Source organism: Calliphora vicina, chromosome 4, assembly GCF_958450345.1.
Source record: "Calliphora vicina chromosome 4, idCalVici1.1, whole genome shotgun sequence".
Lineage (NCBI taxonomy): Eukaryota > Metazoa > Arthropoda > Insecta > Diptera > Calliphoridae > Calliphora > Calliphora vicina.
Window position 1 is genome coordinate 10,394,721 of NC_088783.1, and position 18,235 is coordinate 10,412,955.

The 18,235-nt window shown below is 29.7% G+C and overlaps 1 protein-coding gene across 4 annotated transcripts in view; it reads right to left on the reverse strand.

Moving 5' to 3' along the window:
- mmd (mind-meld) overlaps window positions 1–18,235 on the reverse strand; it is a 453,937-nt gene that overhangs the window by 230,841 nt on the left and 204,861 nt on the right. For 2 of the 4 annotated variants that reach the window (XM_065508492.1, XM_065508493.1), the window contains exon 3: window positions 4,445–4,593. In XM_065508492.1, coding sequence (XP_065364564.1) covers window positions 4,445–4,593 — 149 coding nt within the window. Of the gene's footprint in view, window positions 1–4,396; window positions 4,594–18,235 lie in introns of all 4 variants that reach the window. The other 2 variants (XM_065508490.1, XM_065508491.1) reach the window with 1 other exon arrangement.

Here is an 18,235-nt window from a genome sequence, read left to right on the forward strand (position 1 = left end):
CCTTAAACAGGATGGCGAGACATTCAATAGTCGTACTCAAGTGGGTACGGGGACACGGGGATATTACTATTACGGGCAACTGTGTTGCCGATGATCTGGCGAGAAAAGGCGCCATGTTACCTGACGGAGACATAGATTTCCTATGTGGGATTCCGTTATCCAAATGCAAGCTACAAATTAGTAACTTCTACTATGAGCTCGCTCAGGCAAGATGGGACTGTGAACCCACATGCACTATGACCAGGACGATATGGCCCCGACTAAATCGGGGACGGACAATTCATCTTCTTGGCTTTACACGCTCACAATTGAGTGGTGTAGTGGCGGTCATAACTGGACACTGCACCTTTGGTAATCACGCTAGGAGACTTGGTTTGCCGTACCACGACTTCTGCAGAAGTTGTCAAAATGAGGAGGAGGATGAAACTATTTTTCATCTTCTTTGTCATTGTCCGGCATTAGGAGATCTACGCCTAAGGTTTCTGGGGCATCGTTCCCTTGATAGTCTCTCTGAGCTCTCGAATATGAGGCTTGAGGGCATTAGTGCCTTTATAGGTAGAAGTAATTGGTTGAAAAGACCAGACACGGGGATCACTTTAGAGTGACCCAATGATCGCCGACTCATTGGCACGTAAATTCTCCAAGATCTCCTCCCTCCTCCCTCTCTTTTTCTTCTTACATCTCCTCCTTAACTTCTTCAATCTTCTTCTTCTCCCTTTTCACTTATATCTGTCCCTCTTTCTTCTTCTTTCTTCTACTTTCAGGTAACACAAAAGGACCATTGATGGACCCATGTGAGCTGCTCTTCTATCTTCCTTATTTCGTGGCTGCCTGGAAAACCTAACCTAACCTAAAATACAATTAGATATTATTGAAGTATAATTTAGAGATTTTGAAATACAAATAGAATATTATAAAATACAAATGAAAGTTTCTAGAACTCAATTGGAATATTCTGAAATATAATTAGAATATTCTGAAATATACATAAATTTAAATTTCCTGTAATACAATAAGAAATAGTGTAGATGTACATAATTAAATTTAATTTGATTGCATAATATCAGTAAATTTTTCTAATAAAACTATAAAAAGGGAGAGTTAAAAAAATTAGCATGCAAATTTTGTTAACATTTGAATTTATTTATGTGTGCTTCATAATTGTAATTGATTTCTAATTGAAATAACTAAAACACATGCAAATTAGAGTGATTTAAATTTGTTTCCATTATTTTTATAATTTATAAAAATTAAATTTAGTATATTTTTTTTGGTTTAAGATCAATATTAAATATCAATGGTATATCCAACACTTAATTTGTCAAGGATATGATTATGACAGTGATAATGGTGATGATGCTAGTAAAGGGTTCAATGCGGGGTCAAGTGTAAGTGTCATGGATAAAAGGGGAGTTTATGGAAATTATAATAACACAATTATCTGATTTTTCTTAAAGGCAAATGTTTAAGATGAGGGTGAATGTTATTTTTTTTTCAGGAAATGACATTATGACATGTTTATAAATATATTTTGTGGGGGAGAAAACATGTTTAATTATGTATACAGTTGTAAAAATAGGTTAAACATCTTAAACTAAAATATTTCTTTATTTTTTTTCAAGAATTTTTGCTGGAATTCAAGTCAAAGCTAAGTGAAATTCCAGCATTTAAGCCACTGAATGGAATTAAAGTTAATGGTTTATTGGTTGAAATAAATACAATTTTTTTTAAATATTTTTCTAGTTCAATTCAAGATAAATTCCAACAAAAAGTGTTTACATTTTTAGTACTTTACGCTTATTTTAACATAAATGGACTAAAATTAATTTTATTGAGATTTTATATTAATAAAAATGTTAGCAACAGCTGTCAGTTAAATATTTTGCTAAATATTTATATTTATAAAATAAAGAAATATACCACATTTATGTTTTAGAATCAGTTTAAACACGGTTTCCCTGACAAGGAGATACCTCAGGTGTATCACTTGCTTTCTAAACTTATTTCTTTGGCATCTTAATTACAGACAGACGTATAGATATTTGCTTAACCTTCATCTTAACCTCAATAAAAATTACGCTGTTTACCCTCATGTGTTGTTTTCCACACATACTGTGTATTAATATATTTTTCACTAGTACCATATTTTTTAATAGTTATTTTCAACACATTTTACACATGAGTACAACTACATAATAATTTTTTTTCCAGAAATTACACATTGAATGAACAAGTTATGTTCCTATTGCAAAATAAATACATATGTGTGAAAAACCACACAAGGGTAAGACGTTGTTTACTTTATAAATATCTCGTTAGCAAAAAAAATCTGGCTGCAAAAAATGCTGTATAAATTACTTATGTGTGGAAAACAACACAAGGGTAAGCAACGCCACTTTATAACTATTTCGTTATCAAACAATTATTTTGAGTGCCAAATACATATAAATTACTTATGTGTGGAAAACCACACAAGGGTAAGCACCGCCACTTTATAAATATTTCGTTATCAAACAATTATTTTTAGTGTAAAATACATATTAATTACTTATGTGTGGAAAACCACACAAGGATAAGCAACGCCACTTTATAAATATCTCGTTATGAAACAATTATTTCGAGTGCAAAATTCATATAAATTACTTATGTGTGGAAAACCACACAAGGTTCAGAAACGCCACTTTATAACTATTTCGTTATCAAACAATTATTTTGAGTGAAAAATACATATAAATTACTTGTGTGTGGAAAACCACACAAGGATAAGCAACGACACTTTATAAATATATAATTATCAAACAATTATTTTGAGTGAAAAATACAATGAATTACTTGTGTGTGGAAAACCACACAAGGGTAAGCAACGCCACTTTATAAATATCTCGTTATGAAACAATTATTTCGATTGCAAAATTCATATAAATTACTTATGTGTGGAAAACCACACAAGGGTCAGAAACGCCACTTTATAACTATTTCGTTATCAAACAATTATTTTGAGTGAAAAATACATATAAATTACTTGTGTGTGGAAAACCACACAAGGATAAGCAACGACACTTTATAAATATATAATTATCAAACAATTATTTTGAGTGAAAAATACAATAAATTACTTGTGTGTGGAAAACCACACAAGGGTAAACAACGCTACTTTATAAATGGCTCGTTATCAAACAATTATTTTTACTTATATTATTACTTTTTCTGTTTCAAATTAATGCGGTAGGAAATATTATGAAATGTCATAAACATGGCTTAACAAATCTTTTAAAATATATGTATACAAATATTATTTTTGTGTTGTTTTCCACACAAGGCCAAGATGAAGGATATCGACTCAAACTGATAATTATATGTTGGTGTTTGATTATTATTTTTATGACCTGCTAACATACAGTGGTATACAATTTATTTTTTTCTTAAACCTTTTAAAACCGTTTTCATTTGTACGTTAATACATTTAATGGTAAAAACATCTTAAATATAAATTGGAATTTTAATTAAATACATTTAATTTTATTTAAATAAACTCTATTTTATGTATAATAAACTAATGAATTCTTTAAAAGTTTTTCTCTTATAAAATTAATATAAAACAGACAACATCGAATAATTAACTTAAAAAGGGTTTTAGTAAAATACGGACTTTTGTAATTGAAATGTAAGCAAGCAATGACGATTAATTTTCTGGAAGAATATTGGCTTTTTTGTACTTCTGGTTTGAAGTTACAATTTATGTGCTCTGCTCTGTAGAAATAAGGTAACATTATGAATGAAAAACAAGATGTTTTCTAAAAAAAAACCACACTTAAATGAAAATGAAATTTATTTTATACTAAATTTGATCACATTGTAGGAATTGCCTTTTTGTAGACAGAAGAAATATTTATTTATCAGGCTGAAGATCTGTTAAAAATAACCGATTTCTTTCTTCTATAAATATAGCGTAAATATGTTAGCCTAGAAGCAGGCAGCATTTTTGTTCAGAAAAAATTAAAAAAATTGCTAGCATCCTGAAACAAGGCAAGTTTTGTATTAGTTCAATTTCTTGCAGGAAAGTTCTTCAAGAGAAGAAAAAGTAACAATTATCATTTAATTTATGGAATGTTTCGAAACTAAAATACAATTTATAAAGAATTCCTTACACTATTTTAAAAGTGTAAAGGAACTGCATCATAATAGAAATAGAAATTTTTAAAAAAAAAACATTATGGGTTTTTAATGGCAGTGAACACTGTTCAACAGATAGTTTTCTATAGCTTTAACATACATTTACAAAAGTCCAGCTTGATCTTAATTTGTATTGTTTAGTATTTATTACATGAAAAATGAGAGGAGAGAGTATTTGAGAGAGAGAGAGATTTTTGTAGTGGAAGTGAGAGTATGAACATACCATTGTATAATTGTTTAAATTTCGTTTATAACGTAAACGATTGCGTACCTTAGGTGCACTAACTTCACGCGTTGAAATGCCCATCTTCTCGTGATGTCTTAACTGTACCGGATAAATAATTTGATAATAGTGGCCACCGATACGGCGTACCAATTCTTGATTTTGACGATATTCCTTAAGTAGACGTTCGACTTCACCTGCAAGAGAGAAAGAAAATTTAAGAAAATAAATTAGTTTATTTGAAATTGATTGCATTAAATTAAAGTTAATGGCAATTGTAATGAATTTGAAGTTTCATAAAATTTATGCTCAATAAATTAATATCCATAATATGCTGAAAACATTTAAACAATTTTTAACATATAATTTTCATGATGAACTTGATATAATACAGACATTATGACAAAGAAGTCATAAGTTCTCAGTCACGTCATTTCAAATTTAGCGTTCTCTTTTAAGAATTTCTAAAATTAGGTTCCTTATTTAGAATTTATTACAAATATTTTCTTTTTTTTTAAATTCTTTATTAACTTCAGGCCAGTTATTTGAAACCTTTTAAAATTTAATTAACATTTACTTCTCTTTTAACACACTTCAATTTACATAAATACAAACATTTATGAAAGTACAATGTTTTTTGTTATTAAATTTTGAAATTGATACCAAACAGAGCAAGCGGCCGTAATAAGACAGGAATGTTTCTTCATTTCCTTTTAATTTGAGTTTCTGTGTTTCCTTGTGACATAGAAAGAAACATATTTAATAATATCTTGAGTGCAAGCTTCCACTTGTATAATACTTTGTTTTGATATTGATTGGAGAAGTAGGAAAAAAAACTAGAGTTAATTATGAAATTCTACCTATATTGTTTGTAGGTCTGTCTTCGAAAAAGTATGAAAAAATTATTGAAAAGTAGCCAGGAAATTCTAATTTATTTTACTGTAATACTGCTTGTCTTTCCAATAATTTAGGGTTTTAAATGTTATACATTTTAACCCATTAAATGTTTATTAGCATTTGAAGGATTAATCCGAGTTTGTTGGCAATCGACTGTTTCGGTTGCACACATATAATTTATCGGTTCTATCAACAGAACATCAGTTGAGAAATAAGAATTTCTACTGAAGCATAAAAAATTGGTAAATACGAAAAGAAATTCGAAATATTTCAAAAACGACTGCGCAGATGAAAAAAGTGTTAACTCTTACTTAATGGTAATTTTATTGCGGAATTTTTACAGTTTATTCAATAAACTAAACCGTTTTTGAGTTACGCGAATATATGTAGTGCAACCTCCTCCATTTTCGAAATAACGTACTCGAATTATTTTAACCCACCGGATGCCCCGCTTGACAGTTTTGTCAACTAGCACAGTGTTATTGGATATATGACTTAAAAATGCGGTTATTGTAAATCCCACCGCATCTTTTGAACTCGGTTTTGGTTTTTAATAATTTGTACGTCATTTTGAAAGTTACATAGCTGTCATCTATTCCCACTTAGTTATTGAAGATTGTATTGTCAACAAAAAAGTTTTTTGTGCTTCGAAAATATTGAATTTTGTGCAAACAAAGCGCCATATATGGAAAAGTTTGCTTAACATCTTTAATTTAAAAAAAAGTGCTGCTGAAGCATAGCGATGGATCAACAAAGCTTATGGTGAATGTAGTCCATCGATTTCAATGTGCGGTCAAAGATCGGCCAGGCCAGCAAAAAAGTTTGAAGACCAAGGATTGTTACCAAACTCAATAAGAGCTTGCAAAATTATTGGGAGCTACTCAGTTAGCAATTGGGCTGAAAGACCTTAAAATACGATTTTGTATGTCTGAAATGCTGCTTCTGCGCTGTAAAAGAAAATCATTTTTGCACCGAATTATTACTTGAGACGAAAAATGGATTCATCCCGAAGCGTAAAAGATCGTATGTGAAGCCCGACTGACCAGCCAAATTGATATCAAAGCTAAATATCTATGGCGCTAAGATAATGCTCTGTATTTGGTTGGACCAAAAAGGTCATATCTATTATGGGCTGCTGAAATCTGAACAGACCATCATAGAGAACCTGTATCAAACGCAACTGATTCGTTTGAAGCGAGCATTTGCCGAAAAACGCCCAGAATGAAACCGCAATATTTCAAAACGACAATGCTCAGCCACATGTTGGAATACATGTTAAAAATTATTTAGAATGAAGTGGTTGGGAAGTTTTGCCTCAACCGCTTTATAGTGCAGACAGTGTCCCGTGCGACTAATACTTTTTTCGATTGCAGCAGAACGCCGTCTCTGGTTTACGCTTTCTTTACTTTGGAACAGGGTACCCGATATTGTCTTGATTCGTTCTTGTGCGCAAAAGCTGAGCAGTTCTTTGGGCAATAATTTATTTTGTACAAATTTTCAAAACAAAAGTCATGTAATCATATTATGATTCAGCTGAAATCATAATATGGTTGGGTTTAATCATAATACAGTTATGTTTACAGCTATAATCAAGTATTATATAAGCATATTATGGTTAAAGAGTAATAATATGATGAGTGAACCATAATATGATTAACTTGGAATTAAATTATGGTTAAGTAGGAACATATTATGATATTTTTTAAACTACACATAAGTGATATAATGGTCATATATGAACCATAATATGATATGACAGTAATCAATCATTACTATATAACGCTGTTCAATAATGGTCCCCACAACCATGTTTTTTCTTTGTGTATGGGAGGCATATCTCCAGAGTGGTGACTGTTATAATGGAAGTCTATTTAATTAAATGACAATCATTACCCAAATATGATTACAAACAGTGTATGATTGACTTTTTATCATTAAAGACAATATAAAGGGTTAATTTACCTTTAAATTATAATAAGTTTAGCCCATACCTCTTTCATTTACAAAGTTTTCCTAAGTTAAATATAAATTTAATTTAAAAATGAAATTTTCATGTAGAAAATTGTTTTACTTTTTACCCGTTAAACAGACACAGACACTTCAGCAACTTCAGAACACACACACACATACATATATATATATACAAAAATAAAAAAGAGTTCAAACATCTATTTACGAGTATGTACATTTAAAACTGGGGTAACAGCATTCAGCAGCAGTTGAAGAGTGAAAGAGAAAAATAATCAAACTTAGACATTGCAGTGGTTGCAAGAGTTGAAATTTGATTTAAATAAGTTCAAATGCAACAGAAAAACGGAAATTAAATTTTCGTTTTTATTTTCACACAAAAATTTATTCGAAAAATTCACACAACCAAACACACTTACATATATATACCTACATAGCTAAGAAAGGATGCTATATTTTAGCAACGAGATGTAGAAAGCAAATGTGGGAGTTAAGCTGGCTGCCTACTGCCATCAATATCAATGAATGGTTAATGTGGAGGTTGCAGTTGTATTAAGTGAAAAGAATTGAATTGAAAAGTTCAAATAGGGTTGTAACTAAATAAAACAGACTCAGCATAGTGCTGTAAACTATTGGTTAAAAATTGTTTGTAGTTTTACTTATACTACATGCAAAATAGTGTGTAGTAGTTGTAGTAGCAGTGGCAGCTGTGCTAGTTGCAATTGTAATTGTAGTAGTAAACTTTAAATGCATTTATAGAAATGTGAGGGGGATCTATACAGCAGCAGACATTGTATGTGTTAACAACACTAATACAAACTACAACAAGCCAGCTAAAAAAAAACATAATACTGGAGGGTGAGTAGCGTTTAAGGCAAATAAATTTAAAAAATATTGGAACAAATTTAACTACACTTTGTAAACCCCTAGCACTAACATACCAAACTGCCAAAATCCTGAAAAATAGTTGGAAATTTTGCATGCCAACTCAGTAGAAAAATAGTTGTAAGAATACATAAGTAAGTTTGAGTGATTATTTGGTGTGTAAAGGAATTGTTATGTGTAGGTATTATACTAAATAATAATATTGTTTGCTGCTGACGTTGCTAAATCCGCTTCCGTTTCCTTGCTACCTCTGTTAAAGCAGCAAACCAACAAAAGTAGTAAGAAAAAACCATACCAAACCAAACAATTCAGCCACTATGCAAAAAAAAAAAAGTTTTGTTATGTAAATAAAATTTAATTAATTAAATGTAGAAGAAATTTAGTTTTGTTGTTGCTGAGTACTTTCTTTTGGGTTTTAATAATTTACAAATTACTTTATGTTTCAGCAAGTTGAGAGATGGTTGTTAAAAGCAAAATCATAGGGCAATTAAGTTAGTTAATTAAAAGCTCTTCTAGGGAATCTAAAATTGATAGAGATGAGTTATAAGTAAAGAAATTGCTTTTGGGGAAATTTTTGATAAGTAAATCAACCATTTACCAGCACTTGTGGTAAAACTTGGAAATATTTATATAAGATCCTAGAAATTATTTACATTTTAATATAATGGAAATTCATATAATTCATCTATAATATTTATCATTGCCCTAATCAGTTACATAAGAGAAAAAGTAATGACATTTAAAATTTTAACATTTCTTTGAATGATTGTTTGAATTTTGAATAATTACAACAAATCAATAGTTAATGTTAATACTTTGTTTTATTAAGACATAAATAAATTTTAATCTTCTAAACAACAAGACCAATTGCAAGGTCATAGGCTATTAAGAAAATTAAATTTGTGAGCATTCTCTTAAGGTACAGGGTGTCAAACTCAACCACCTCTGGTTTGGAAAACTTTTTACAGTTTGTATATTCATGAACCAATTTCAATTAATGAAACTTTGTTATTAAGTAAGTAGGAAAGTAAAGAAATTCAGAATATTTATCTTATAGTTTAAATGCCACAAACATATATTTGTTTACTGTAACCATATATATGGTTGATACAATCATGTGAATCATAAATTAACCATATTATGGTTACCACAATCATGTAAATAGTTACTGTGATTTAATATTGTTAAAAATCTTGTTACACTATTTAAATGGTTACAGTAACCATGCCCAACTATATTTTTTTTTCTGCGTGTAGTTTTTAAATTTGTTTACAAATTATATTGGGTGTATGACTTAAATACAAATCTTAAATATATGTATATTGAAATAGTGGGTGTATAAGTTAAAAATGCGGGATTTTTTTCACATTTTTAGATTTTATTTTGAAACATTTGTACAATATAAATTTATTCAAAATATTAACCATTATGACATTTTCTAATCTTTGTGGCAATATATGAATTCCTAGCCAAAAGAACTGCTCACTGCCAATATCCGATACTCTTTTCCAAAGTGAAGCGTATTCCAGAGAGAGCGATCTGCTTCAATCGAAACAAATAGTAGTTGGACGGGGCAAGGTCTAGACTATAAAGCGGGTGAGGCAAAACATTCCAACATCTTCATTCTAAATAGTTTTTAACAGGTATTGCAACATACGTTCGAGTGTTGTGATGATGGAATATTCCAGATTTGTGCCTGGCCACAAATTCTGAGCATTCTTCGGCCAATGCTTGCTTTAACAAATCAGTTGTGTTCGGTTAATTTTTGCTGCGGTGGTCTGGCTGCTCGTAATAGCGCCATGGATATGGTGTCGATTCGCCTGGATGGGCAGGCATCAAATACGGGATCTTCGGATTAACGTAGTGGATTAATTTTTCATCGCAAAATCGTCTTTCAAGGTCTCTCAACTTCAATTCGTATGGTATCCTATTTCCCTGTTTTTGGATAAATCCTGCTGCTCGACAACGTTTTGAAATTGCTGCTTTAGTAACTCTCAATGATTTTGCAAGCTGTTGTAGAATTTTACAACGATCTTCATGGAGTAATTGCCCTAATTCAAACTTGTTTGGCTGGTCTGGTTGATCTTTGTCTTCCGTATCAAAACCATCTCTCGCACATTGAATCCGATGAAACACATTCACCATAAGCTTTGGTGAGCAATAGGTGAGCTTTAGCAGCACTTTTTTTCAAATTAAAGAAGTAATGCAAAACTTTCCGCATATGAAAATTCGATATTTTCAAAGCTAAAAATACATTGTTATTTACATTTTACTATTTAATAACTAAGTGAGAATAAATGACAGATATGTAGCCTTCAAAATGACATATAATTTATTGCAAACAAAAACCGCGTTCAAAATATCCGCCATCTATTGTAAATCCCGCACTTTTAAGTCATAAAAATGCTTATTAGAATTAATCTGAATTATAGTTGTCTTTAATACCAGACGAGAATTTTGTATGAGCTTTGAAATCCCAAAATAAAATTGAACTAGTTGTTTAGAAGATACAGACTTATTACCACTTTTTTCTCAATTGATTTCAGAAAGTGTCTGATTTCAAACCACCCTCAAGTTAATATCAAATTTCAAAATCTGTTGCAAGCACTTGGTATAAAAATCCTTTTGTGTGTGTGAATGGGCATCAAAGTTGTAACAATTGATAGATAATGGTTTCAATTGCTTCTTCCAAGTATGAAACTAATAAAAGTTAGCGATTTCATATTCGCGAATGGATATAAAAGTAAGTTGAAACGATTGAAATTTATGAAATTAAACGAAAATTATTACGTGAGCTTTTGTCGTCGGTTTCATGCATGACACTAATAAAAGTGTTCAATAAAGTAACAGAGCTAGATCTCTTATTAGAGTATTCGACTGTTTCGAATAAGTACCACTTCACTTAAATTTGTATAAAATGCATACAAGTCCACTGTCCATTCGATATTTAATCAATTTTGCTGATTTTGAATACCTAATGCTTATAACAATGAAAAACTTTCAGAAAAAGAATATTTTATTTCGGTGTTGGACTTCGGTTGTAAGTATGATAGATGGACGTTTGATTTAATAGAAAATAAGGCTAAGATAAATATCCATTATATATATGCATCCGTCCTGATATACTACGAGTCGTGGGGGACGTCATGAAAAGAATATATTTTCTTATCTACTCATACATTTTAAACAAATTTATATGTATTTATTACATATGCTTCACATACCATATTTCCCTTTTTTTCATTTTATCCTTTAAACTGGAAACATTTTATACGGACAAAAATGTGAAAATTTTCCATTCTATTCACAAAATTTTGGCAAAAAAAAGAACAAACAAAAACATAATAAAATAACTCATATTTAAACAGAGAAATCATCCTCCACCTAAAAATATGCCGCGGCATAGTTTTCAACAGGGGTTTTTTACATTAGAGCACAGCTGTGATTATTCAAAAGCACATCTTTTTCCACATTTACAAGTTTCGGGAATCTTTTTTGTTCCAAACACACACAAACTGATACACATTCATGTCAAAACAGTTGAGAAAAATCATTCATCTGTATGATTAATGATGAAATATTTTAGGCAAATCATTGATGGAAATTCTTATCTTTTAAGATTTTCTTTTATTTTTTTTTTTTGTATCTTTTCATAACTTAAGTTTTATTAAACAATTTGAGTATTAGCTGTTTGGGTCAGGTTGAATTTATAAGCCAGCTACAAATTGGTTTAATTTTTGTTCAAGCAAAAATAAATAAAAACCCAAAAGCTTTTAATATCATAAGGAATTCTCTGCTACAATAATTGTCATTTGTAGAATTTATACAATATTTAGAAGAAAAAAAAGTGTAGAAATTTGTTTTACAATACAATTAATATTCATCAAAACTAAATTTAAATGTTACAACGAGAGAACATTTTTCTAAAGTAGTAAATAAAATGTGAGTAAAAGAAATATTTGCAGCTGATGAGTGGGTAATAATAATGTTTATACCCCTTTTATTTAAGTTGTTACTGTTTCATCTACTTTTTTTCACTTTAAAAGACAAGACCTTTGAAACCCAAACATGTCATTTATCATTTCAAATACTTTTTACTTTTTTTTTGCTGTTTTGCTCGCATGAGTAGAAAAGTTTAAGTTTCAAGTACGAGAACATTTTCGTTTGAACAATATAAAAAATGAACTTGTATGAGTTTGAAAAATTTCATTTTAAAACCACATTACTTCACGAAACACCTGTATACTTTTAAGTTTTTTTCTTTTTTTTTCAATATAATTTAGTTGGGAGTTGGGTTTTTTCTCCAGCTATAGCTGGAGTTTAAATTAATGAATATAGATAGAAATTTTTATAAGAATTCTAGACAAACATTAAATTTAGCAAATATATTATGGATTTGGCCAAACAAAGATTTTTTTACTTTAAAGCATTTAAAAGTGCTTAGTTTATGTCTATTATATGACTTTCCCTTTTTTTATTCGATGTCCTTTTAACATTAAAATTTCCCTGTTTAACTTAACTGTTTGTTAAAGAGAATTGTAAGCAAAGCTAATTTTAATGAAATAGTAGCAATTAACATCAAAAATATACAATATATTAAATATTTTATTAGTTTAATTAAGTCAAACCATAAAATTTTAGTTGTTTTTTTATGACCAATTACAAACATGTTTAAATGTTTATAAAATATTTATTAAACCACTTTTAAGCAGTTCGCTTTTTAATGGTTTTGCTGTTTAGCTGGTTAAGCTGTAAACAAAAAGAATAATTAAACGGCAACTAAGTTTTATGAAATTTATAATAAAACTCATAATTTTGTACGGTTTTCTCTTCAGAAAAAATAAAGGAAAAATAGCAAAAAATATTTTGGACAGTCTAAAAAGTTTTTTATGATTCATTAATAAATTTCATTATGTTGTGCTGTGATTGTCCATAAGCCATAAAAAAACTTACAACTGGCCTTTTTTATTGTTACCTAATAACAATTTAAATAAAACAAAGAATGAGGTCTGTGAAGATGGGGGTTTTTATTACGAATATATTACAAAAAGGAAGGCCTAATGTTGCTGAAAATTTATCATATTTATATTATTGTTAATTCGTCTATTGGACTTCTGACTATATTCATCCACTTAGGGACATTGATAAAGTGTTCAAGGTTTTAATATCGCTCATAGTGTAGTTTATACAAATGTAATTGTCCATGTAATTTCTAACATATACAACTACAAATCATTAATTTCTAAAATCTTCTATATTTAACTGTGATTACCCTTAATTATTTACATTTTAAAGATTATACATGATGACATAAATGAGACGGTCTACACTTGAAACTGTGGCAAATGATTACAAGCCAACTCATACAAATGTAATCAGCACGAATGATAAATATGCATGTGTGTTTGAGAAAAACTACAGCAAAAGAGCAATACATAACGATGGCAGCCAGCAATGACTATGAAATGATGATATAAATTATTGCATACTTTGGGGGGGAGCGAAAAAAACTGGACATTATTCAATAGCTACAAAGTACATGTTTTACTCGGTACTTACATGCGAGTACAAGCAGCTGTATGTGCAGCTGAGTGCAACATGCATCAAACATAAAAAATTTAATAAAAATAAGTAAAATAGTCATTAAAGTAAAGAAATAAAAGATGAAAATTGAAATACAATTCCATTAATACAGATTACACAACAAACAACAAACAAAAAAGATAAAGAAACCGAGGAAAAAACACAGACAAACATTTTTTTTTAAAGAAGACGGACAAAACGGTTGGCTGAATGACAGGATGTATGATATAATAAACTTTGTTATTAGGGTGGTAGGCTAGTTTGGAGACAGACAGGATGTAGTTTCTGATATTTTTTTTAAAAAAACTTGTAAAATACTAAAATTTTGTTCAGTAACTTGCTAACACTGGAACAAAAATCAGGTAAGCAATGTTTTTTATTTGACAATTTCTTTATGTATTCATATATTTATAAATCTCTACTGCTTCCGAAGTAGCCATATAGGTTAGGCAATATAAGGCTGTCCACATGGTGTCCTGGATTGAAAAAAACTAAGGTTTAGCTTTAGCTAAACTTAAGTTTACGCCGCACGGTGGCTCAGAATTTTTTGTTAACACCGATTTCAAAAATTGTAATGCCATTCAATAGTAAACATATTTAATCTCAGGCAGATAAAAATAAGGGAAATTGTAGACGTGTCATACTGCTAATGACAGATATTTTATGTTATTTTATAAAAAAAAAATGATTTTTGTAAATTTAATCAAAAGTAAATTATCATTCCTCGCAAACTATTATCGATAATTGGCTGAATTTTTTGCTATGTTGGTAGGATAATAGTCTTTAAGAACTGGTATGATGTATTTTATTTATTCTCTGGTACTATATTTTAGTCAAATTTTAATTTTAGTGAAATAGATCTCCTTAGGGTAAAAGGGGGTTAAACAAATTTTACTACCAGAAGAAAGGCGAAAGTGTCCTCTTTAACACTGTTTTGACCTATCTGTACAACACTTTTTTCATTTGAATGAAATTACTCCCAACAATTTTTCTATTTTTATTTTACCTGCTCATACTTGTACTGTGAACAGGTAAAATAAAAATAGCAATTTTGAAGACATTGCGTTAAAATTTGGTATATACAGTTTTTTCCGCTCCAGGACGAAACCAATTGAAACTGGCTGCAATCGGTCCATTATTTCACCTAGTCCCCATGCAAATGTGATCCAAAAATTGGAATTTATCGGTTATAAATGTTTAATTTGTATAGGAATCTTCACATATTTCACATGAAATAAGTTATATATATGGCAGTCATGTCACCTAGTCTTATGATGATCGGTACATAATTAGCCATAGCTCCTATATAAGGCCTTCTTCCGAAAATCACTTTAACCAGCATAAAATGTTGGTATACACTTAAAATTCAACAGAAATAAACTTTATATAGACATAGATAACACAGCCATAATTCGTGGCGATCGGTCCATAATTAGACATAGCTCCCATATAAGGCCCGCTTCCGAAAATCACTTTAACGAGTATAAATCTATTAAAAATGGTGGCATAAACATAAAATTCAACAGAAATAATTTCGATATAGATGTTAATCATACGACCTAATTTGGTGGCGATCGGTCTATAATTAGTCATAGCTCCCATATAATGTCCGCTTCCGAAAATATCTTTAACGTTCAAAAATCTCTTAAAAATGCTGGTATACACACAAAATTCAACATAAATAACTTTCATATAGACATAAATCACACGACCTAATTTAATGTTGATCGGTCCATAATTGGTCATAGCTCCCATACATAGCTGCCAGATTTGACGATTTATCGTCATTTTGACGATTTTTGGTTTCAAAAATAGCAATTTGACGATTTGACGATTTCTTTCTCGAAAATGACGATTTTCAGCATTATGAAAATATGGTACTATTTTATGAAATAGTTAAAGAATTTTCTCATTTTGTTGGTGAATATTTAGATTTTTAACTTGTCAATTAAAATTTTTAGATTTTAAATCAATTTTTGTAAATAAATTACTGAAATAAAACGTAAAAATTCTAAAGCACCTTTTTCTATTTTGACAAAATTTATTCAGAATATAATAACATCAATTGAAACCGCCAAGCTTGAATTTATGCTTTAATCTCAGGCATTATTACCTTCCAAATAATGGACCAAATGCTATATTTTAATGAAATTATATTAAAAAAGTAATGTCAGATATTGTTCATTCGGGTCATATAAAGATTATAGACATTAAATTCTATTTTGTGTTTTATTTATAATTAAATTATAATTAAATTGAGCTTTACTTTTTTATTTTAGTGATCCCTTATTTATAAACTTCAATTTTAAGATATGTTTTTTGATAAATGTGATGTTTTCGTTCACTTTTTAAATAGAAATTTAAAATTCCTGTTAGAATTCTTTACCTTTTTAATTTTCCGATTTTTTTGACGATTTTTAAAATTCGAAATGACGATTTTTGTCTTTTTTATCGGGATATTGACGATTTTTTCCCAAATTCATCTGGCAGCCCTGCTCCCATATAAAGCCCGCTTAATAAAATCACTTTAACGAGCACAAATCTCATAAAAATGTTGATATAAACATAAAATTCAGCAACAATAACATTCACATAAATCATATGAATTAATTTCATGGCGATCGGTCTATAATTAGTCATAACTCCCATATAATGACCTCTACTGAAAATCATTCACAAAAATAAATTATAGTGTAGGGTATTATATGGTCGGGCCTGACCGAATGTTCTTACTTGTTTTTATCAGCATATAACTTTTGTATATGTAAAGTTGATGCAAAAAACAAACAAAAATCCTCATTTTCATACTAAATGCTATAAACAATTAAATTTCAACTTTAGCTTTAAATTTCTCAACTGCTGACCGATTTTAATGAAATTAAAACTGGAGAAAAATGCAAAAAAAATATCCCTGTCGGTTCATAAGTTACAGATTTTTGGCCGATGAAAAACCATCCTGAGCCACTGTGCGCCGATATTCTGGTTATATCTATGATCGGTTTTAAGCACAGAATGATAGTAAAAAGGAATCCTTTATATCATGATTATCCTTTAAGATATCCTTTAAGTCATGATTTTATGATTTTGTTGGCAAGAGGGGTGGAGTAAAACCAAATCCAAAAGAGAAACGAAATCCCGTATTAGTGGAACATCGACATTATTATAATTATTATTATTATTCGAACCATCCTAGTAAGTATACATGATTGTTATGTAGCACTTGTATGTAAATGCTTGTACAGAAACTTCAGCATATAAGAATTATGTTCATTGTAAAGTACTTGTTGTTGCCATAGTAGTGGTGGTAAATACATATATGCTTGTATGTATGGCTTGTTACATGTTTTATTTTAACAAACAGTGTGCGGCCATCAAAATTCACTTTTTTTTAATTAAATAACAATATTAAACCCCATTTTCTCAATCTCTGGTTATCGTTTTTCGTAACGATATACTTCTACTTAATATAATATTTTTAGTTTGAGAACTGTCAGCATATCGTCACGAAAACAAATAACCAGAGAAAATGGGGTTAGGTATTATTAAAGCGATTATTAAATATAAGCTTAAATTGGCTGTAGTTCAAAAAGTTTATTCTAAGAATTTGTTTAGAGCATTGGATACAAGACTAGACAAAGGTGTCCTTTGTATGGTGATTGGGAACCCACTCAATAACTGTATTTTGTATTATCTCTTAAAATATTTCCATTGCATACTTTTATGGTTAGACATTGACTGTTTATTATAATTATTATCATTATTTCTTGATGTTGCTCTTTTTGTTGTTGTTGTTGTTGCCATTGTGATTGTCTACTTGTTTATAATTACTTTATGTAACAACATTCAGTCTCTTTCATTCCCTCATTCATTCAGCCATTCATCCATCCATCCATCTATCCATTTGTTCGTTCATTTATTATTGAATTGAAGCACTTTTTGTTCCATATATGTACGTTATTATGTTGTTGCTCTTGCTTGCTTCTGCCGCTGCTGCTTCTGTTGTTGTTATGCTCTTGTGTTGTTGTATTATAAATTAAACAACACTTTGTTATTTAAGATGTAATTTAATTGAATTTAACACGCATTAAAATACAAACAATAACAAAACAACTACAACAGCAACTACAACACAATAAATAAAGAACATTTCATAAAGGTTTCTCTTTACACAAAGAGATACACAATGCAGACTAAGAGACAGACAGACATATATGTACATTAGGGATATAACCAAATATTGGGCCTATAATCACGCAATGGCAAATGTTGTATTATTTATGATAACATATTTTTCGGGTCATTTTGGAATAAAATTTTAACCAACAAAAACGTTTTTGTAAAGACAATTTTTTCTAAAATTTTTATTACTTTTTTTATTATGCGACAACCGCTAAAAAGTAATACCATTTTTTAAAATAACTTTCAATGGTCTATTCGACTATGATACGGACATTTTGATATTTGCAAAAATGTTATTGCCCTAATGTATATACTCGTACAATATAC